The 22345-nt window shown below is 44.2% G+C and overlaps 8 protein-coding genes across 8 annotated transcripts; 3 read left to right on the top strand and 5 right to left on the bottom strand.

Annotated features, from left to right (window-relative positions):
• Positions 1-3637: 3637 nt before the first annotated feature.
• PAAG_00031 (NADH-ubiquinone oxidoreductase 20 kDa subunit) lies at positions 3638-4001 on the top strand (the record flags this gene model as incomplete). Its single annotated transcript, XM_002797446.2, has 2 exons — positions 3638-3769; positions 3858-4001. 2 exons carry the CDS (start codon positions 3638-3640, stop codon positions 3999-4001), a joined length of 276 nt encoding a protein of 91 aa, XP_002797492.2.
• A 577-nt stretch (positions 4002-4578) lies between these two features.
• PAAG_00032 (hypothetical protein) lies at positions 4579-5673 on the bottom strand (the record flags this gene model as incomplete). The annotated part of the gene is made up of 2 exons (XM_002797447.1): positions 4579-5219; positions 5307-5673. 2 exons carry the CDS (start codon positions 5671-5673, stop codon positions 4579-4581), a joined length of 1008 nt encoding a protein of 335 aa, XP_002797493.1.
• Positions 5674-6111: 438 nt separating this feature from the next.
• Positions 6112-7140, top strand: PAAG_11032 (hypothetical protein; the record flags this gene model as incomplete). Its single annotated transcript, XM_015846744.1, has 2 exons — positions 6112-6291; positions 6835-7140. 2 exons carry the CDS (start codon positions 6112-6114, stop codon positions 7138-7140), a joined length of 486 nt encoding a protein of 161 aa, XP_015703548.1.
• A 383-nt stretch (positions 7141-7523) lies between these two features.
• On the bottom strand, positions 7524-8355 carry PAAG_00033 (hypothetical protein; the record flags this gene model as incomplete). Its single annotated transcript, XM_002797448.2, has 3 exons — positions 7524-7644; positions 7738-8063; positions 8152-8355. The coding sequence occupies 3 exons, from the start codon at positions 8353-8355 to the stop codon at positions 7524-7526; spliced, it is 651 nt and encodes a 216-aa protein (XP_002797494.1).
• Positions 8356-9582: 1227 nt separating this feature from the next.
• On the bottom strand, positions 9583-12368 carry PAAG_00034 (APSES transcription factor (MbpA); the record flags this gene model as incomplete). Its single annotated transcript, XM_015843879.1, has 3 exons — positions 9583-10265; positions 10329-11994; positions 12096-12368. 3 exons carry the CDS (start codon positions 12366-12368, stop codon positions 9583-9585), a joined length of 2622 nt encoding a protein of 873 aa, XP_015700214.1.
• Positions 12369-13062: 694 nt separating this feature from the next.
• On the top strand, positions 13063-14091 carry PAAG_00035 (hypothetical protein; the record flags this gene model as incomplete). Its single annotated transcript, XM_002797450.1, has 1 exon — positions 13063-14091. One exon carries the CDS (start codon positions 13063-13065, stop codon positions 14089-14091), a length of 1029 nt encoding a protein of 342 aa, XP_002797496.1.
• Positions 14092-14762: 671 nt separating this feature from the next.
• PAAG_00036 (DUF890 domain-containing protein) lies at positions 14763-17074 on the bottom strand (the record flags this gene model as incomplete). Its single annotated transcript, XM_015843880.1, has 10 exons — positions 14763-15275; positions 15402-15665; positions 15796-15895; positions 15968-16100; positions 16162-16235; positions 16338-16436; positions 16553-16563; positions 16668-16743; positions 16816-16863; positions 16995-17074. 10 exons carry the CDS (start codon positions 17072-17074, stop codon positions 14763-14765), a joined length of 1398 nt encoding a protein of 465 aa, XP_015700215.1.
• A 403-nt stretch (positions 17075-17477) lies between these two features.
• On the bottom strand, positions 17478-19635 carry PAAG_00037 (hypothetical protein; the record flags this gene model as incomplete). The annotated part of the gene is made up of 6 exons (XM_002797452.1): positions 17478-17895; positions 18003-18214; positions 18288-18339; positions 18449-19245; positions 19329-19533; positions 19619-19635. The coding sequence occupies 6 exons, from the start codon at positions 19633-19635 to the stop codon at positions 17478-17480; spliced, it is 1701 nt and encodes a 566-aa protein (XP_002797498.1).
• Between the last annotated feature and the right edge of the window lie 2710 nt (positions 19636-22345).

Here is a 22345-nt window from a genome sequence, read left to right on the forward strand (position 1 = left end):
TAGTCTTTATCTTTTCTTGATCTGCTGTTTCCATTCATGGGCCATGTCTTCGCGCTTGGTGGAAAAGATATAACTCATTTTTTCTTTTTCTCTTATTCTCTTGTTTCTTTTTCTTTTTCTTAATACAATTGATTCAATTGACTTGTATGTTTTTCTCACCTGTCCGTCTGCATTGCAGTCAAGACTCCCGTCATAGTGTTTTAAATACGCATTACAGGGCTGAAAAACATAAAAATAGACTTAAAAGGTTAAAGTTTCGAGCCTGGTCTTTTGGAAGGTGTCTGGCAGAGCCTCACTTAGTAATCTTGTCATCGCTTGCGATGACCACCTCCAAACCTCTCGCCCACAGCGAATAGAGTTGAACGGCCAAGTGCAATGGATATATGCGTATGTGGTTGGTATACGGGTATTCGACCTTTCGACTCCACGGCTTACTTGGTTCCGGTTGTAACAGTAAACTTTACCAACTCCAACCCTAACTCTATACCATCCTGCTGTCTTTCCCTCGTTTAACTACAACTGTGGATTGATGTGCTCTACCTAACCCTCAAGGAATCGAATGGCTCCGCATCATGGTGACAGGAGAAGAAGCTCATGGTGTGCGCACCATCTTCACAGGGGACGGAGCAAAATTAACTGACTTACCTCCAGTTTCCCCTTGGCTCTGGAATTAAGCCATTAACATAACCCAGAAATTTGCAAAGGCTGCTAACTTACGAGAACGACTTGAATTTATATGGTAGACAACAGGTCACGTGATGGAAGGGTCCGACAAGAAATACGCGGTTCATTTCATGTCCCCTTCTCACCTAGTCAAACATCCTAATTGATACGTATACCGTTCAAATTCCTTTTTTTCACTGGAATGAATGCCCTGGACAAGTCGAAGTGGAGAGTGATTACAATGGCAATATTCCTCCTTCTCTTGCCACAGTGGTGAATCTGGAAAACAACCACAGCCAACGTCGCAGTTGACGCAGGGACAGCTGCAGCTGGTAGCCTGATGATCTTTTTCTAAAAGTGCTCATAAAGCAGTCTTCTGAAAAGAGCAAGGCATATTAACATTCTCGGAGCTCCAGAAACGTCTGGATGCCTAAAGACGTATGCAATTTTGGTTGGGAAGCTGTATCTGCCTGATGAAGTGGTCCAGAAGTTGGGCTTCTGCGATCTATCGACCTTCATACAACAGCGATGGTGTAACCAAAAACCGTTGTTACTCCGCCGCCGTCACCGCTAGGTTAGCTAGGTTAGCTAGGAAAATTCATCGCCTCTCATCCAGCAGCCGCAAAATGCAGCAGCGGGATGACCGACGTGCTTTTGCCGTAGCCACAGAGAATATTTGGAACGATCCCGTTCCCATCTGCAGATCCTCCACGAGCTTTGCTGACGTGGAAAATATCGTGTATTACTAAAAAAAAAAAAAAAAAAAAAACTGGGCACGAAATGCTTCCATTTCTGACAACGCACTCAAACGGACCGTCCGTACAGTGCAGACTGAACCTCCATGAATCAATGTGACGCTGCTACTACTTATCCTCAGCCGAACCTTATTTTGGCTGAGACGGATTCCTACCCTACAGAGTACAGGCTACGGAGTTGGAGGTTGCAGATCCTATATGAGTCAACATTTGTTCATTGTCACAGAGCACACCCGTGGTTTCGGAGGTAGATTATCTCTCCATTTGAATTTGTCAGAGCGGAGCTCTAACTTCCAGCCCACATTATCACCTGTGCAGACCCAGTTGATAGCTGACATTCAGTATAAATTACGCGATTTATCAAACCCTTCTGGATGTTTTGACGGCATCTTGAAAATATAGGATCTGGGCTGAATTTGCTGAGAAATCGGAATTACATGGTGGGTGGAGCAGGGGTTCAGCGCCTGAACTGACAACGAAATAGCAACCTCAGAGATGTCTTCCTCCCAGAGATCGTTTGTTTTTATTCTCCATCAGCGATGGACTCCCGTTCAGGGAGCAATCTTTGCATAGACACCTATGTCAAAGCTCCCTTCCAACTCCAATATGTCGTCTAAAAGCAAGTCAAGAACGCGTTGTTGGATTGCTATCAGAGAATGGTCTAACTCTCTATCCGATATGCGTTGTCGAAAATCCTATTCTGGCAGCCGATAGAGAAACTACAAGATATCTGTGACGAGAAATTCTATCCGATGACGACGGAATTTAGCTCTTTATGAGGGTAAAGATCTTCCCCTCTCTCCTGCTTCTTATTATTTCCCATATTCTTTCATTTCCTACATCTGGCTTCCCCCTTTTCTTCATAAATTCTTTTATTACTTTTCCTCCGTACCTTTCTTCCATGTTTCCAAGCCCTTTCAGTTTTCTCCTCCTAAAATAGGATATATGGATTGAAGCGCTGGCAGCAACATGTAGGGATATAACGCCATGGGTGGTAGTGGTAGAGCTAAGAAGACGGCGCTTTTCGTATTAAAAGACTGAGAATTCTACAGCCAAGGGAGTGAAGAAAGTATACCAGGCATGCCCCCCCCCCCCCCAATATTTTTTTTTATTTTTATTTTTATTTTTTTTAATTCTATCTATCCTTCTCACGAAGTTATGTTATGTATATCGTAAAGAAAATTATTTTGTAATTGAAGTAGTTAAATGTAATTGCCCCTAATCATCCCTTTTCGGCTGTATATTACATATGAACCTTGCCATTCCCCGCTCACTGCTATCTATGGATACTTAACTCCTTTGCTGTTAACAGATCTGCTTCATGATTGCAGAGTGTAGAAATCAGATCTATACATGACTGTCCAGTATTTCCAAACGCAGACATAAAACCCGGTGGATAGAAGTAACTAAACAGTGTGTGGCAGACACGGGACAACGGCGCCGATGCCAACGAGAACCCATGCTTTCAAGCGCGCTCTATGCGTAAAAATCTTTGAGTGATGTATTCTCATTCAAATAATTATTTTTTCTTGTTTGTTTTCCGTCAGGTAGGAAGTGAGGAGAAGATTGAATAACAGCTCCCCCGTCTCCTCCACCCTCGCTATGGCTGCTGGTTTGCTGGGTCTGAAGATTCTGTCTGCAAGGCAATTCTTGCTAAAAGCCAAAGGTAGCGTTGTTTCCGCTGTATTAATTTCGTTCCATATTGGCAATATTTTACAGATATATGACTGACAAACGCTTGCAAGGCTTTCCCCAAATGCGGAGCAAACGGTGGACACTTGCTAGTTACTATTATGGGGCTCAGGTTAACTAGATACAATGCGATATCTACCTCTTCAAAGGTAAACATGCCAACGCATCCACGCCAAAAGATAACGGTGTCCACGCTGGGGGTGATCAGAGAAGCGGAGAGAATCTCGTCGTTGATATCTCTCCAGGAAGAAAAGAAGTGTGCTTTTGGCCATTTTATGTACAAAACAGCGTTTCCTTTTCTAAGTCCCAATTCTATTCCCTACATTTGGAAGTGACAATATGCACATATTGAGCCATGTCACTGTATCTTGCTTTGGTATTTATGTATCCTTATATGATGCTAACCTATCCATCCTCGCTTTCCCCCCTCGCTCGGTAGTGGGAGCATCGACAAAGTCGTTAACTGGGCACGGGAAGGTTCCCTGTGGCCTCTCAGCTTTGGACTTGCCTGCTGCAATATGGAAATGATGGCTGTCTCCATGCCTCGATATGATCAAGATCGGCTGGGTACCATTTTCCGCGCCTCACCTCGCCAATCCGATGTGATAATCGTAGCGGATGCGGTAACTAAACAAGATGGGCCCCGCCTTGCGGTTACTGTATGACCAGATGCCAGATCCCAAATGGGTAGTTAATCAGCATGGGCAGCCGTGCATATGGAGGCGGCTATTATCACTACAGCTATAGCGTGGCCAGGTGCGTGGACAAGCTGGTTCCAGTCGATATTTATGTTCCGAGCTGTCCTCCAACGGCAGAGACATTGCTCTATCGGATTATGTTGGTTCGCAAAAAGATTTCCAGAACGAAGAATACGAGAATTATCGGAAATAGCATTGCTTTTATGCTGTAACTTGTTTTACTAGGTGGAAAACAGCTTGCGCTGCGGTGTATCTCTGTGGTAATATCCAAAGGAGTCCTCCACTTCAACATCTCAACTCAGTCCTCTTGTGATTACTATTTACCTGTCTCTTTAGTAAATATAGCTGTGAAATGGACAGCACTCCCATTACCAGTAGCAGAGCTACATTGCGAGGGATGGAATTACCGCTGGTAGGTTTAGGTTCTCTGAGCTTCTCATGCCGCTCGAACCCCAATCAAGGAGTATAAATAAATACGAAGTTAAAAAAGTATATACGTGTTCCTGTAACTAATCAGATACCGCTGCGTCTCATCGTATCTTCTCCCGAACAACCCAGAAAATATTGTCCTGTCTTTCTTAAACAAAATAAATAAATAAATAAATAAATAAATAATTAATAAATAAATAAATAACCAGCGATCTATAATAAAACTCCCCTTAAAATTCGAAACGCCTTGTGGCACTTGCAGTAAGCCAATTTCAACCAAGAAAACACACACCAAAATCCAGCCAGCTAGAGCGTCCAATCAGAAACGCAAAATTCAGAAATCAAACATGAACATGCGTTGCGCCGTCCTTCATTTTATCATCACATCCTTTCCCCTTCCAAAGAGCCCAGCAAATCGTAACAGCTGCCTTGATTCCAGTGGCCAACCACAACGAACTAGCCACCCCAGCTTTCTTAGACATGAACCCGGAAATCATCGCGCCGATAAACAAAGCAAGAAACGTGCCAATGCGACGATTTCTGACTGGATGGACGTGCCATCCGACACCCCCGTCAAACAGCCGTGGATCAATGAGTAAATCGCACAAGACCGTCGTGAGCACGACGGTAGGGATTTCATCCATGTGAACGAAGCGGGATGTAACGATCTGTCCGCCAGCTTGGAAGGCGAGTAAGGATAGCGGGAGCAGTTGCATCCATTCAATGGGATCCGTGAGGAGACCTGGCATGCGTTTGACGACTCCAGTTTGAGCGAGGACGGCAGCTGTAAGGATGGCGAGAGTTTGGATGGCGAAAGAAGTGATGAGGGTGGAGCGACGGAGGGGTTTTAGAAGGCAGGAGCCGTGAGAGAAGAAGAGGATGCCGGTGACGAAGGATATCAAGGCCATGAGAGCTTTGGCCCAACGGAAAGGGGGGTGGACGGGTTGACCAGAGACGCCTAGGGCGATAAAGACAGTGTTTCCTGTATGGATGTTAGTATATGATGATATATTTCTTCTTTTCTTGCAAAAGAAGCCTGCTCTGGATGGATAGAAGGTATAATAGGCACCTGTTTGCATATTGGCGAAACTTCCCCACGCATTAAAAGCCACACTGTCAATCACCCCACTGACGAACGAGCAAGCTAGCAGTAGCATGTCACTCCACGCGGGGTCGACATCCTCCTTGAGATGGTAAACTAGTTTCGAATGCCACGGAAGCTCAGAGATACAGCTCTCCAGGTCAACTAGAGTGAAGGAAGAACTGCGTGAAAGATGGGGCAGGTCATGTTCACCCTTCCTAAGCCGGGACAAATCACGTTCTTCTTGTGCCTGGGAGAGTCGGAGGATGGTGGGGGAAAATTTAACACTACGCTCCTTGGGATCCATCACGTCTGAAAGTTGAGGGAGACTTTGGTGGCTGTAGTCGACCCTCATTCTGACGTTGGGCAAGGGCTCTGCTTATATTCAAGATCGTAGCATGCACCCTCGACAATCGGATATGTAGATCTCGGGGAAAATGGAAGTTTTTGGGCTCCGATTGCAACGGGCATGCATCAACTTCTTTCAGAACGCCACACACGCATCCGTGGAAGTTACAAATCCAGTTTCCAACCTGAGTATGTCAGCAGAGATACGGAGGAAACAAGGAAGAATTCCAATATCGATCCTCGGGTGAACCAGAGTTTCTTGTCCCAGAAACGCACAAACTAATTTGACTTCAGCACATGTTCAAGATAGGGGTGCAGGATTGGCAGCCACGTAAGGACTAGACCAGTTAGGAAATAAGTTTCGATTCTCAAGCTCCTTGAACAAACGTCTGGTGGGCTGAAATGATCTGCACTGGGGGTATCGCATGCCAAGAGCTAGGCAATAATGATCCAGCATCTTATCCAACAAATGAAGGTTTGCGCTGCCAGGGGAATCCTCATCATGACTGATAATGACGCGAAAATGGCTATCGAAGAACTGGAAGCAATAGTGGTCAGAATTGGAGTAATAATAGCAGCAGTCATCTCATCAGTGGTTCAGCGGAGTTCAGGGGCTGGTTCTCAGGTGAGGATTCCCTCCGTTTGTTGGGTCAGGCCGGCCCTTAGCTGAGCTCGGATTCAGGGCCAAGAACTTCCACAGTCCGGGATATTTGGGGCCAAGAGAAGAGATCCACATCGGAGGAAGAGGAAAGGAAGGGAAGGGAACAGAAATAGAACATGAGAGTTGAGATCTAGATGATGATCGTGGATACGTATTGCGAGGAGAGCGGTGATAGCATTGGTCTGTCTATTATTTCTGTTTTTAAGCAATGAGTGGATCCTCTCGCAGTATTGAGAATAATTCTCAACCTCAACAACGTGGAGGAACAAAGATAAGCTTGAACTCCGTTCCAAACAGAGCATTGGATGAAAGAAAAAGAAAAGAATGCGGCGTAATCCGCTGCCGCCAATTGGAGTGATGCAGAGCACATCTATTGAGCCTAGCGCAGCCGCCACCAGGAAATAAAACGCATCTATGGATGCTTTGGTGGTACGGCTAACAAATACCTATGCCCGGAATGAGGCTGTGCTTGATAACAGAGGTTGATAACTAATCTCTGAATCTTAGGCATCCCTGATCAGTGATCGAACAGCAGCAAGTGTGGCCGTGTGGAACAAGTATTTGAACCTATCCACTGCCAGGGAGATTTGGCCTTCCGGTCCCTCCCGACACGTGGACGAAGCATCCCAGGGCCGGATGTTTGAAACTTCACCTGAACCAGTCGTCGAAGCAGATTCATGTCATGGGCAGCTGTTGCTGGATAGAAATTGCTCTGGCAGATCATCGGTAACTAATGACCATCGCATCCGTATGGACGCGTACACATACTGTCACATGACGACTCTCAACCGCTGTCCCAGGCATTGCGAATAATAGCTGAGAGAACAGGTGTGTTGACTCTGTTGAGAAGTGGCTGGGCTGGGCTGGGCTGGGCTGGGATCAACAATTGGTTGCGATGACTCGAGCCAAGCTGAGATGCATATGAGAGTTAAGCAAATGTTTTTGTGATGATTCAGGTTGGCCAGAAGATTCACCGAGCAGGCAGCCAAGCTTTTCACAGAAGTTTTTATACAACGTTCATCCACAGCTCGGAGACATAAGTAATAATTTATATACTCCCGGAGTAGACGCAGGTAAGAACAGAACCCCCCATAGCCCAGATGTCTGGAGGCACACAGAAGAAACAGAAAACAAGAGAGAAGAAAAACAAAGGATCGGATTTGCAAACTATAGGGACCGGGTCCAACACGCCATATCTAGTCGCTATCACTGCTGCTGCTGCTGCTGCTTGAAGAGCTCGAACTATCGCCCTTCTTGCCCTTCTTGTACTTCTTATCCTTCTTCTTCTTTCCGTGCTTCTCCTTGTCCTTCTTATGCCTAATGCAGAGAAAATTGTGAGAACGAAATACATATTGTCAACCCTCGCAGAGGTCGAAGAGATATAACAAGGAGTGGAAATTTAGGACTTACTTTTTAACTGCATGGGACGCAGCGTTTGCGCCCACAGCACCAACAACAGCACCCCCCAGAGTTCCCAACATACCACCTTGAAGCTTATGGCCGACAAAACCCCCAGCAGCACCCCCGAGGAGGGTTGAAGCGAACCCTTTTTCCCCTCCTGGTCCACCGGGCCCACCGGGTCCGCCGGGTGTGCCAGATGTTGGTGGTGCTTGGTTTCCATAGTAGTTGGCATTCTCTCCGCCAGCTTTTTCGGAGGGGTATGCACCGAAGGATGGGGCACGGTTATCATATCCCTGTCCGGGAGGGGCGGGAGACGATGAGCCATACGGCGGTTGCTTAAGGAGAAAAAGGTGTTGTTAAAGGATCGACTCCGTGATGGGTGTGAACCAAAAGCGAAACTGAACATTGTTGCACTGTACATACCTGCTGCTGTTGGGGTGGATAGTATCCTTGCTGCCCATACGGAGCCTGCCCATACTGATCTCCTGGTGGATAGTTTTGAGGCGGATAACCTTGAGGGGGATAGTCGCCCTGTGGTGGTGGTTGCCCGTAATATCCAGGGTGTCCACCTTGCGGACCAGAGTTGTACTGATCAGGAGGAGGGCCTCCGCCGTAGTAGTTTGACATTGTGTTTATGTCTTGTTTATCTTGTTTTGGTATGGCAGAATAGAGACACGGGGGATAGTTAATCGACAGAATCAAAGAGTAAGCGGGAACGGGCCTGACGAATTATATAACAACCGCGCAACCATGCAGCCAAGCAACCGACATCCGTTGATGTTGTTGACGTCGAAATGATTCTGACTGCCGCCTGATCCCGTGGCGCGGTTCTGCTTTGAAACCTGCATTAAAAATAACTAATTAAGTGAACAAACCTGTCCACGGGTCATTGCATCCAGGTTGGCAGAGAGCGTGCGGGGTTTAGCCACTGCTGAAACATCGGCTAGGGAAGGATGGGGATAGTTGAACTCCCAAGCCTCCAGGGACTGGAGTGGATGGCGATCCGTGTGGAGCCGCCATACCCAACAACCGGAGATCCTGCTACTAACATTCATATCATTATCAAATTAATCTTACCCTGGACCATCCTGTGAGAGTTCAAAAGAGAGGTCTGTCAGAATCTGAAGACTCTGACTTTATACTAAGTTAACATTTATGCCAGTCAGTGCTGTTATGATGATGTCTGAAGTAAATATAACTGCCGACCTGATGTTTATCAGTTAAGTAAACTGATAACTTGCTCATAAAAAACTTTTAGGTGAATGAAGACAAACAAGACATTGATTAGTTTTTTAATATGAAATAAACTTAAAATAAAATTGAAATCAAATATATTTTAAAAATGTTTAAATCTCTTGTAATATAGATTAATGAAGTTGAAAAGCTGCAGTTAATTATGAGCTAAACGAAGTAGTGAGAAGGAAAAAGAAAATCAGGTATTCTGAAAGGACATCAAAAGCTGGTAGATTCAAGTAAAAGAAACATGAATAATGAAAAGTCAACACGCTATATGCAGCTTCCTTTGAGTCTTAAAGAACCCGGAAATAACCTTGGAAACAGAAAGAGATTATTGCATAACGCTTCTTCTGGATGAAGCTACAGGGTGCCCGAACAATGGCTTCCGCAGATGATATGACCCGATAAACTCAGAGCAAGAAGACGTAGGAACACGAGCTATACATCTGTACAAAGTATGTAAACATTAAATTAAAAAGAGACAGAAATGAAAGGAGACCCCGGGAAGGGGGGAGAGGAAGAGGGGGGGGGGGGGAGGGCGAATGTAAAGAATACAGATAAGACTACAAAAACTCCAACAGGGCCACTAAATAAACGCTTTCCATGTCATAAAATTAATTACCAGTCCTGACCGCGGTCTTTCATCAAAATCTCGATCGCAACATCCTCCGGAAGAGGGTTCGCGTTTAAGTCCTTGATGCACTCCGTCAAACCACCCGCTGCTTCGTCCACCTGTTCCTCAGACCAGCCAGTGCAAGCCATGACCATTCGTCGATAATTCTCACCCAGAACCACATTTTTCGATTTCAAACTATCCACTTCTCTGTGTATTTCATTATTAAAGTCGTGATAACACTCAAGTCGGGACGTCAGCGTTCCAATAGAAGGAAGAGACTCGAGGAACGCAGTTTGTTTATCTGAGAAACCCACTGATGCGTCAAAATCCTCGGGGAAAAGCGGTTTAAACTGAGATATGTCGAACCCGGGTGAGCTGTCGGCATTCCTAGCATCTAAGATCTCTCTACTGAACTGGTCATCTTGAAGGGTCTCCAGGAGGGTAGAAAGCTCTTCCATTGAGCGCTCTAGGTTCTTTATTTGCCTATTAAGTCCGACGCGATCTTTGGATCTGCGTTTCATATCATCTAGCTGCTTTTGTTCAATCTGCCTTGCCTTGGCACTTTCGCGGATTTTGTTGTGCCACTGTTCGAATTCTTCCTGTTTCTTGCTTAAACCGGCCGAAAGCTCATTGTCCATGCTTCCAAACGACTGTTCAATGAGAGACGAGACCTGGGAGATGGTTACTGCTTATCAGTCAGCAAAATTATATAGTTAATGTGGTTATATGCAAACCAGGAGATACGAACGGTCTAGTAACTCTCTTCGAGTTCTGGAAAGCCGACTGGTGAATGATTCTGATTCTCCATTCTGACCCGGGAGCCCACCATTGACCATATCAACACCAACTCCATAATCTGCAGGACGGAGCCCCGTGTGGTTCGGTATATGCGGGTTTGCGCCCACCTCGAGCAATTGCGGGACCAGAACAGTTCGCGCACGACCAGCTAGGTTCAGCACTGTATCACCCTGGTCATCTTGGATGTTCACCATCTCAGACATAAACTTTCCAAGGCCTATAACCTCAAACTTTTGTTGGCCATTAGAACCATTGGGAGCATTATTAGGAGCCTGTGAGCTGCCAGCTGTTCCGCCATAACGAACAATAAACTCGAGGAGGGATTCAAGATAATGTTTTGCGGCTACATGCCCGCCGCCGCCGGTCGCAGCCATCATGGCGATGTGGTGAAGTACAGTACGGCCATGGTAGTCGACTATCTCTATGGTAGGATATAGTACCTGAAGTAGCTTGGAGAAACTGCGGTAATCAAGGTTGTTCCGGGTCCCTACCGCTTTCTGCAGTGCGGTCTCACCCGCCGCATTCAAACGGAAAATGTTAACACCTTTGTCAATGAGAGCATGTACGAGAGGCATTCGCGCGAGCATGGCAGCCCAATGCAAAGCAGAATTGAAATACTTGTCCAAAGGTATTTCCAAATCCTCAACAGATAGGTTGAGGAAAGCAGGATGTTTAGAAAAATCCTTGGCGCGTTTATCCAGGAATAATGTCATAATAAGTTTCATTTTCTGGTACCTGTCTGGCGTCGTGGCGGCAGGAAGGTGGTGAAGACCCCGTAATGGACCACCTGGCACTGTAGGTTCGGGATACACTTGAGAAAATGAGTTACTCGGTTCCGTAGGCGTGGGTTCAATCATCGAGCTGTTGGGTAGCATTGCGCTTTCGGACTGGAACGGTCGTGACTGAGCGGGTGACGAGCGAATACGTTTTCTAGGAGGTTCCAATGGCTCATCGCCATGATCCAGAAGACCTGTAGGCTGGCTATTTTGCATGTTGCTACCAAACCCACTGTCTGATGCGATGCTTTGCATGCTTTGTTGACTTGCGGACCGAATTTGAGACTCCTGGCTGCCCATCTGAGAAGGAGCCTTAATGCTTGGACGCCGGCCATCTGATCCCTTTCCCACGGGAGAATCAAACCGAGCCTTGTTTATCGCATTTACAGCACTGGCAGCTGTGCGGGAAATGTTCTGGAAATAAGTCCCCTGGGGTGTCTGGCTCATTCCTTGGCCATCCATTGTGCGGTAAAGCCGTTTTCTTTGCGCCGCCATGGCCTGCTCCTTAGTGGGGGTTTGAATTGCTCCTCTGCCCGCGGGGCCAACGCCCATGTCATACTCAAGGAGGGGCCGCAGGAGTTCGAGAACATGGTAGTGGCGACAGAGTTCTACACCTCTCTCGTAGTTGACCCACGTCCCTTGATATTTTCCGTAGCCGCCTTGAACCTTCTCGTGCTCACCAGCAGCCACTTCTTTTTCTAGGGTCTTCGTTCTCCTGGCTTTCATAACGCCAGCCACCTTCAAAATTTGAGTCGCGTTCAGCCAAGAGTCCGAACGACGACGCATGACTGCAACCCCATTTACTTCCATCTCATATACCGATACATTAGAATAAACAGCCTATATACCAGACATACTTTTAGTTTCCGGTTCAGTCGAAATCATGGAATAGCATATTTTCAAACCAAACTTCAGTTCAAGAGTAAAGGAAGAATACGAACAGTATATATTTGCGGCTTAAACTCTTCAAAGGAAACCACCTGGCCATATCCATTGCTATCATCATATCCGCTAAAACTCGCTCTTTGCACGGAGTTGCGCGACACCCCGTTACTTGGGAAACTCATCGACATGTTTGATTGCTGGGAAGTTCTAGGTGGGGGAGTCGCAGCAGGGGTAGAAGCCACATTTTGGGAGGCGTTAAATGATCCCACATGGGATTGCGGCAATGACGAGCCATTAGGAGGGCCAATATTATTTCGCGAGAACGACATGGGGAACAGTATTATGCGCGACGATAGCCGCGCTTTCGAAGGATAAAATCGAAACGTCTAATAAGCGATTGGCGTCTGCTGGGGCAACGAGGGTAGGGTGTGGACCATTAAGAGAAGGTTGGTTTGCGGAATCCGTATTATATTTCTAAATCTGGATGTTAACAGCCAAATTGCCTGTTCCATGTCATTCGGAAATAACTCGTACTTGGTAGAATTGGAAGCAAAAGAGAGGCTGATCATTGGCATACTAGCATGATAGAGAGGCGCGAGGCTGTACCGAATCGCGTGATCAGTTACACTCCTCACTCAAAATAGATTTCAGCAGGAGAGTGGACAGAGACAGATCTCACTCAGGAGTCAGGACAGAGAGGAGAGAGTTAATGTAACATGGGACAAGCAGCCGCCATTCCCGCCGCTAAGTGTATATGTGTTTGTTTGTAGTAGACCCGATATTCTGTTCGCCGTGTTGAGTCGCGGGGTTGGTTCCGTGGGAGTTCGCGTGGAGCCGCGTTGGATGATTCAGCATGATTAGTCAGCACTCGGTCACCGGAAGCGTTAAACTCAATCGGGAAATCCTGGACCCTTTAAGCCTGGGTTCATTCTCTTCTCGATATGATCATCAATCCGTGCAGGCATTGGCTTTACGTCGGGATTTGCGGTTTCATACTAGAATCCGAGGCATGTGGGCATAGTCATGTCGCTGCCGCCTCCCCAGATTCCTCATTGGCGGCATGTCTACAGAGCACTTCTCAGAGAATCTTCCTATCTCCCCGATCCAATTGCTCGCGAATACATGTCCAAACATGTCCGCGAGACCTATCGAGCATTCTGGCCAAGAGTAGTGCCAAACTCGTATGCTGGGCCCAATGGCCAGTTTTACCTGGAACGCCGGGCAAGAAAGCACCTCTCCCTTCTCTCCCGAGCAAACGAGGGATATTTGAAACCTCTACAACGAGTTTTAATGTTGTCCTATGGCCGACTCGGAAGACGACGACATGTTCTGGCGCGTCCATTCTTCGTACCGAATTCCGCTCCAAACAAAATTCCCTTTCGATTTATTATCCCCCCGACATGTCCACTTAATTGGGAGCCTATTCCCTCCCTATCTGCGTTAATGAACTCCCAGATTGAGAACCACCACGTTCGAGATATCGCTGTAACGCCAGTAGTTCGGCAAATCCCGCAACCAAAGAAGAGTATCTGGGATGGTCATGTGTCAAGGAGAAAAGAGCAAAAAGCTACGGAAAAGTGGTACAACATGATCATCAAAAGCATTCTCCCTCCCATTCCAGATCAGGAATGGAACATCTTATACAATCTGGCAGTTGGCAAGGAGCCATGGGCGTTGCCAAAGAGACGGAAACGACTAGTCACAAATGAGGACGAAAGCGCTTTTGACGCTGAGTTCCTGGTCTTTGGTCCCCAGAAGGGCGACACATTCGAACCATACGTACGTGGAAGGCCGCATATAATCACACGAAAACTCATAACTCCGTTATGGGAGCGGGTGCTTCTGGTGACCCCACGGATGACACAGGATCCAGAAAATAAAAAATGGGTAGTATGCTGGGGAAAGCCGGTCAGAGAGGTTACCTACTTCCGAAAATTGGATCCTAAGATAGGTATTGGTTTGTCTTTGTTTGATGGTGTTGATAGCGTTACTGGAGCTTTGCTGAAGCCCAAAATGGCGCGAATACCGAAAGCAATGGACCCCTCACCGTGAAATTCATTACAGTGGCCACCCCACGTATTCCGATTGTCCGCCGTTCCTTGCTTGACGAGCGCAGTCCACTGAGATATGTAGTGATCTCAGTGTGTCTTCGGGACATGATGAAATACTTACCAAATTTCTTATCGTATTCGTTCGCTGACTTTCTTGGCATCTCCCAATATATCTTACCAATGGGGCCTCAGCTCATGAGGCGTCCTATCGAACCCCATGGCACTGCTAGTCCTGCATTTAAAAGGCCATATCGACTCAAACCGCTCTAAATATGCTATAAAGCGGGAAATGGAAATTGAGAAGTAAAAGACGTCAATCCATTTCATGCGTGAAAACTGGAGTCGAATACAATGAACTCGTTCTAATATTTTCTAATAGATTACTTCATATAGACCCAACCCGTTATAATATCCTCGACCATTCCAAAAACAATTTTATCGGTGGGTGTACGAGGAGGAGAAATCCTGGTGATATTTGATATTCTAAGCTGTATTACTACCTCATTTGACATGCAGAGCAGAACAGAAACACCACAATACAAGCTTGCACAATGCGCCAGCCTGCTTTTGGAAGTTGTCCAATCACTCCAACATAGTAGTACATGCTAGTTAATTTTTGAGTTGATACCCATCCCATGTAGACTCACCACGCCCTGAAAGACTTTTAACCCCTCACCTCCCCTCAACCTTCCTCTTCAAAAACCCGCAAAAGCTCTCGAAAACCACTGAATCAAACCCCTTCACCCATCGCACCACCACATTAATCTTCCCTTCCATCGTCCTGCGCATTGACACTTTAAGTCCAATCTTAGCCCTCTTATCTTGAACACCAGGAATAAAATCACCGTGTGTATCACCCGTTCCCTCCCCGCCCTCACCTTCATAATACCTGGTGGTATCAGCAGTATTCTCAGAACCTGTCCGCGGGGCCGTCCCAACTTCCACAGCTTGCTCCTTCTTTCTCTGCCGGCGTGCATGTCTAGACCAGACATTTCCCATCGCGAAGCCGAGGCCCGTAGAAGTTTCAGTGTTCCAGTTCCAGGACATGTCAAGCGCCGTGAGGGCAGAGTTGATGGTTTCGATGGTGCGGGATAGTGAAGTAGACGGTGGGCAACAGATTGTGAATTCGGATGGGAAGGGGAGGAGGTGTTTGGGGATACTTTGGCCGTGGGGTCTTGCAATATCCTGCATTTGCGTAAGTTAGGATTGGACCCTGGGGGCAAATTTGTCTGGCTGCTGATCATCTCGCGGCAATGATATGACGACGCCTTAAAATCCTAAGTGTTGGCGCAATGGAGGAGCAAGACTCACCGTCGAAGGTCGGTAATCCATCCAAGACCACGCGATTCCCCATCTTCTTGTCTTCGTTCCCTGGACGAATTCCGCGATGGCCCAATTCTTATTCCCTTCGTCATGCAAGGTGTTGACAAGCGTAGCGACACTGCTGAATTTCCCTACCATAGAGGTGTACCACTGTACGCGGTCACGGAGTTGCATGCTTTCCTTAATCAGGCGGGTGACGAACTCGACTTCCCCGCCGGTTGTAATCATTTCTACCTCCGCACCAGTGCATGCCTGGATTTAGGTTGTGTCAGTTCATAGCGTTAAATAAATGCTGTAGATAGTTTATGGCATTTGCACAATCTGGAGGGCCTATATATGCGCCTCTGCTTGCTCTTGAACAAACGACATATAAAATACCTACTGTGAAAGGAGGCCTTTGCTTCATCTCAGCAGCCGATATCAGTTCCTCGCGAGATTCATAGAACGGTGGATTGCACATGGTGAAGTCCAGTCGACTCCTCCTAATGAGTTAACTACCGTGAGCATAATTTCCGTTCTACGTACTCACAAGAGAGGGAGGAAAAAGCCCTTACGCTTGAGGGATATTGATATCCTGAAATGGAATCAGCGGGCAGGAACTAGTAGTTTCAATAACGTGAATACGGGAGTCAAGCTCGTTCTTCTTCACATTATCCCGAGCATATTTGAGATTTTTTGAATCGATATCTTGGGATTTTCCACATAGTTAGTCGAGTGATATTTCAACACATGAGGGAGAAGAACATACCCGTCGCTGCGAATCTCCATCTTGGCCTTAGGGCACATCCAAGAAGCGGATAGATGCAACTAGCACCAGTTCCTCTGTATATTTTATCATCCAGGAGATTTAGCAGAGATGATTTACTTTTTCAGATGATATTTGCTTGGAAACATCTCCCATCTTCCACTGACAACGTAACTCACATGTCGAGCCCATAAACATCCTTTTCCTGATCGCAGACGTCAGAATAGTTTTCGGTCGTAAAATCGATGAGATCCTGAAGCCAGAGGATGTAATTGAGGCTTCCAGAACCAGGGGCCGCACGTTAGCATATGGGGCGCGATTTTCAAAGGTAATGGCCAGCATCCGTGCAATAATTGGAGGGATTCAAACATTCATGGGAAATGTAAAAACTCACCGATTAGGAACCTAGTTGCACCCGGACATTAGCAATAATAATGTCCCACAGCCGGGCACGGTGGACAATTTTCCGGCACCGACCCTGGCATAGTGAAAAATAATATCGAACATACAGTGGGGCAGAGTCGATCGTCAGGCAGGTCGACATCCAAGCCAAAATCTCTTTTCAGTAGGCTCTTCGTCAGTTGTCTGGCGGATGAATGGCATCAGTATACCAGCCCTCATTGCACGGTAATTTACACCAAGAACGGAGATACTGACTGGACAGCGTCCGGATTGGAGAAATCGAGTTGATTATTCTGCTTCAGGCTGTTGATATATGTCAATGTCAACCAGCATCAGAGTCCCAACGGAGGTAATTATGGTGTATTCTTGCTCTTAATCGTTTTGTATGTACGGAGCACAATATTCTCAGCTGATGATATGCAACTAGCACTCACTGTTTGGCAAAATCGGGGTACTGAAACGCGAGTGCAGCAAAGTCCACATCATTTTTATAGATATTCCGTGTAGTATCCATAGTTAGTCGAAGTATCTGTTCTTATCTAGTATATTTTGTTTGTTTATTGGTTTATTCGTCATTTTCATTGCTCCCATGTGCAGTTGGTTAAGAAGAAGAAATGGTTGACGTTGTCTCGATGATAATTGGGTGTCGTTTATAGTGTCATTCACATAAATCGCAGAGCATCGTCGCCATCACGGATAAACCCATTGCTTATTGAGAGACAGAATTGAGTTTTACACAATCCTGCAAGATAAAATGATTTATTACTGTAACAAACCATAACTATATCCACAAACGAATAGTGCAATAATATTTGTCCTAGACAACTCATCCATTCCAGTCAACTGATTTCTCTCATTTGGAGAGAATGTAGCTCCTTATATCAATGACCACGTTTCCTCCCGCACACCCACCTCTTTTAAGAGTTTCTCATGTCCCGTGCAAACTTCACCTTCATGTCTTGGTTACCGAGTGGCCTCGCTGTAAGCGACTGCCGTTGATATACAAGGTCACCAAATATGGTATGTAGGTTAGTATACGCGGCCGCTGGGTATTTGCGCTCGTTGGTCCCCAGCGTTTCAAAGTCGAAGCTACGCAGAACGATCAACAGCACCATGCGCATCTCCATCATAGCCAGGTCCTGGCCAATGCAGGCCCGCGAGCCGCGTTCAAATGGACGCCAAGCGTCTTTTGGAACTATCTGTGTTGTGAAACGCTCTGGTTGGAAGTCGCCGGGCGAAGGGAATATTTCTGGGTTGTAATGGATTATCATGTTACAGATTAGAATTATCTGGTCTGTCAATGGAAGCTTTTTACCTTCGTACATGACGTGGAGGCTAGCATAAACGAAAAACGGGATTAGCTTTGTAATATGACAAAACAAAAAAAAAAAAAAAAAAAAAAAAAAAAAAAAAAAAAAAGCCTTCAGGGAGTTTCATCTTACCCCTCGGCGCTGTATCTGGAGACACTGCCAATAGGGAAAAGTCTTAATGATTCCTTGATGATGCCAGTCGTGTAATGGAGGTCATAGAGTCTCTCGGGATGTGCCCTTATGAGCTCCACTGTGCGCTTGAAATCTGGATCAAACACTTGATCATGCTCCAAGCGAGCTTTCTGCAGTGCATCAGGGTGTTTGGATAGAAGCATAAATATATACTACATAGGAAAGGAGATGTCAGCGTTTTAAATTTTTGTCGGGTGCCCTTTTCTATCAATTGCATTCTCTTACTCCGAGAGTATGGGCTGTAGTTTCGTGTCCGGCAATCAGAAATGATTTGATACTTCAGTCATCTCTACATTAGCAAGGTGGAAACATGTAAAAAAAAACCGATATTGAAAGGGGCACATAGAAGACGAGCTGACGTCATTAAAAAAAGGGTAGGCAAATACTTCGAAATTGCCATCTCCATGAAGTCCCTATCGCCGACGATGCCCTCCTGTTTATCTAGCTTCCGTTTAAGAACCAAATCTAGAAGAGTTCTTGATTTCTTGACAGACGATCCCTCCTTCTTCATCTTATCAAAACGAGTGATCATCTTCTTCTCTACATATCGGTCAACTTTTCGCACCATTCTCCACGTTGGGATCGCGTACAGCAACCGTCGGCCAATATGGCCTCCCTCGAAAACATAGTCCAGACCAGTTCTAAAGGTTGATACGAAATCTTGTCCTTCCTTAGTATGAAACGGGCTGTCGAAAACGGCACGTCCAATCACATTGAATGTCATTTCGACGTTGATATCTGACATCGAAAATTCTTCCTTAGACCTTGCAAATTTGGCTAACTTATTGTAGTATAATAGAACTTCATCGACCATACTATCCGTCAACGTACGGACATAAGCCGGAGAAAATGCAGGAGCAAAGATAGAGTGCAAAGCCTTCCATTTCGCGCCATTCACAGATATTATTGAGCTCTTCCCCAAGAATGGGCAGAGGAACTCGTTCAGCGCAGGGGCCTTCGGGAATGCCTGCTCTGTAGTCACTTGGGCAGCGAGCTCGGGGGTACAAAGTATTACCATGGGATTTGCAAAAGGCCAGAGATCTAGGTAAAATACGTCTGGCAGGTTGTATTCGCGCGAGATGGTAATGAGCAGATGATGAATATAGGAATTGGGAGGGTATGACTTCGATATTTTGGCAGCCACAAGTATATGTCCGAACCAGAAGCTATGTGGTGGTTGGGGCTATTTTCAATGTTAGAACTATTTCACTATGGTTGAAACAGGATGTTGATTGGGATGGGACATGAAGAGAGATGATGATGTACAAGATTCCGGCATGACAGGCAAGCATGGAGAAACCGGGCCCCGACGTAGTAAAGAGCGGATGCAATAGCGACGAAAAGGGCGATTGATATTGGACCAAACGATGTCACAAAAGATATAGTCATGAGTAAAAGGGTCCAGGAGGGAGAGACGCCTCCGCCAGGAAACCAAAGATGGTGTTGTACACGGAGTTCCGAGTTGGAAACTCTATGGTTAAGGGATCAGCAGTTATTTAGTAGCTGAAAAACGAGAACCAGGGATGTTGTAATATGGTATTGACGCCTTATCATACCCTCGCAAGTGTTTCATTCGTTATCTGTACTAGAAGCTTGTATTCTCACCTTTTGGAATTTCACCCAGATATTCTTGCTTAGTCCAAGTGAAATGAGCCCTTCTAGCCAGACTCAGCCAGACGGCTATTTTTTTTTAGCGAAATGTCGCCGCCTCAGGGGCATCTTTAGTCTCCTGTTCAGCTGTGATAATATTATTGACTAACTAGTCAACATAACTAACGTAATCAACCACCCAACGCCCGTTTACACCCAACGCCCGCTCAAATCTTCATTTTTCATTCATCTTTAACCACCCACAACATGCACCATGAAGCAGTTATAAAAGCCACAATTGATGATTTGAACACGCAATTAATGCCTAATTACACTGAAACTGCTAAAAAATATGGAATCAGCTGATATACATTGTCAAGGCATTATAGAGGTGTTCAAATGTCAAGAAAGGAAGCAAGCTCTATCCACTGCAAAGCTCTCACTGATTCACAAGAAAAACAGCTCCTTTTTCATATCAATCAATTGGCAGATCACAGTTTCTTTTGTATGCTTTAAATTCTTCATAATCTTGTTGTTGAGATTCTAAAAACATTTATTGAAGTCAACTGAGTGACTCAGTTCTGCAAGTGTCACAAGAATGTGATCAAGTTGCTCTATCTGTAAAATATCAATTAAAAACACAAGATTGCAGACAATTCTGCATACTTCAAGCATTATTTTAATTTTGTAATAGATTTCTTTCTTATATTACTTTTTTAATTCTCATCTTGCTAATTTATCTTAATTTTTCAGCTGCAGATAAAAATCATAAAATGTAATTTTAAATCTATGAATATCTACAACTTTGATGAGAAAGAATTTCTATTAGAATTCATTCACATTCTCAAATATATTGTATTGATTAATTCACTCAAATCAGATCATATAATAGATATTAGCCAGAATGACAGTTGAGAATTCATAATACTACTTATCTCAATTTGTGCAGATGGAACTTCACTTTCACCTGCTCTCATATATTAAGAGAAATCAAAAGATATGCAAGATACTTTTGACTTAAAGATTTTGATAGTGAAAAGAATTAGATCTACTTCACTGCTTTAAAAAATAAATGAAGTAATGATGAATATGAGTTAATGTGATTAAAGAAGATCTTTGAACCTCTTACAAAAAAAAAGACAGACTGTGAATATAGACTTCTTATATTGAATAATCACTCATTTCATGTTAATATAACATTCATCAATTATACAGATTAGAATTAAATTCTACTCATTATCTTTTCTTCTCATTCTATATACTGTCTACATTCATTCAATTCAGAACACATTTTTAAAAAGCTTCAAATATGATCTTGTACTTTTTCTAATATAATATATCAATCAAAAACATCTACTTCTATTATTAATTTGTGAAAATTAATGAAGCAAGTTAAGTAACAGCAGAATTAAATATCTAATAATCTCAACTGAGTGATCCGTGCAGGGGAAAATCTTGCTCTTGATAAAAAGATTCTTTTAATAAAGAATCAGCAGCTTCAAAAAGCTCTTAATCAAAAGAGAAGACATTACAAGTGTAATAGAGCAATGAGATTACTAGATCTCTTGAATTCATCATTAACACAGTTCTTCTTATTAACAAAGATGTAGAGCATCTGTGAGAATTTGATGATCTCAGAGATTGTTAAAAAGAATGAGCAAGCTTGTAAGAAGAATACAAAGCTACAATGCACTATTCTTAAGAAACAGAAGAAGATAAATATTATTCAGCAGAGAATGAAGCAGAAGACATCTTATCAAATCACAAAACAGCAAAAGAAAATGAATAAGACTGCAAGAGCTACTCAACAGCAGATTGATAAGAAACTTAGAGATGAAAAAAAAAAACTTAGAAGTAAAAAGAAAAGAAAGAATGAGCTACTCTACAGCTATAATTATGATTAAATAAAAAAATAATTGAAAAATTTAAAAATTACTTTTCTAATCAGAAAAATAGACTTTTGATTTTGCAAAGAATGACTAAATCATATTTTCAGAGCCCTGTCAGAGTGCTTACAGATTCACTGTCAGAGAGATATGATGATATTTTAATCTCTACTGATATAATGACTACTTGCTCACTGAATCTATCTTCATTTAAGATTTCATGTTTCAGATAAGATATTAAGTCAAATAAATATTTACTGAATTAGTTATATATTTTTATATATAATTTCTATATATATTTTCATCTTATAATATATCATCTTAAAATCTAATTGTGTTGTTAAAATAATATTGAAAATATTTTATTATAGTGATGGTGAAATGGTAGGTGTTGGGAGTAAATAGGCATTGGGTGGTGGATTATGTTAAACTACAAGTAAGTGAGACAACTTTTTTTCCCTTCTAATTGAAAATTCCCTGCTCTTTAACGCGTAATTATGCTACTAATTCAAAAGAAAGATTCTTCAAATTCTATTGAGAGAGAGAGAAAGCTTGAACTAGCAATATCTGCTTTTAAAAAGAAAAAAAAAGGTTTTATTCATGAGATTGCATGTCTTTTACAATGTGCACTCTCTACTCTAGCTTACAGACTTAATGGCTGGCCTTTATGACTGAATTTATATACAAATTCACATAAATTATCCTTTTATAAAAAGAAAAGACTAACTGCTTCAATGAGTGCTGGATCTGGCTAAATGAGAAATCCCTCCTCAACTGGCATTCGTGAAAATAATGGTCAACCATATT

Source organism: Paracoccidioides lutzii (assembly GCF_000150705.2).
Source record: "Paracoccidioides lutzii Pb01 unplaced genomic scaffold supercont2.1, whole genome shotgun sequence".
Taxonomy (NCBI): domain Eukaryota; kingdom Fungi; phylum Ascomycota; class Eurotiomycetes; order Onygenales; family Ajellomycetaceae; genus Paracoccidioides; species Paracoccidioides lutzii.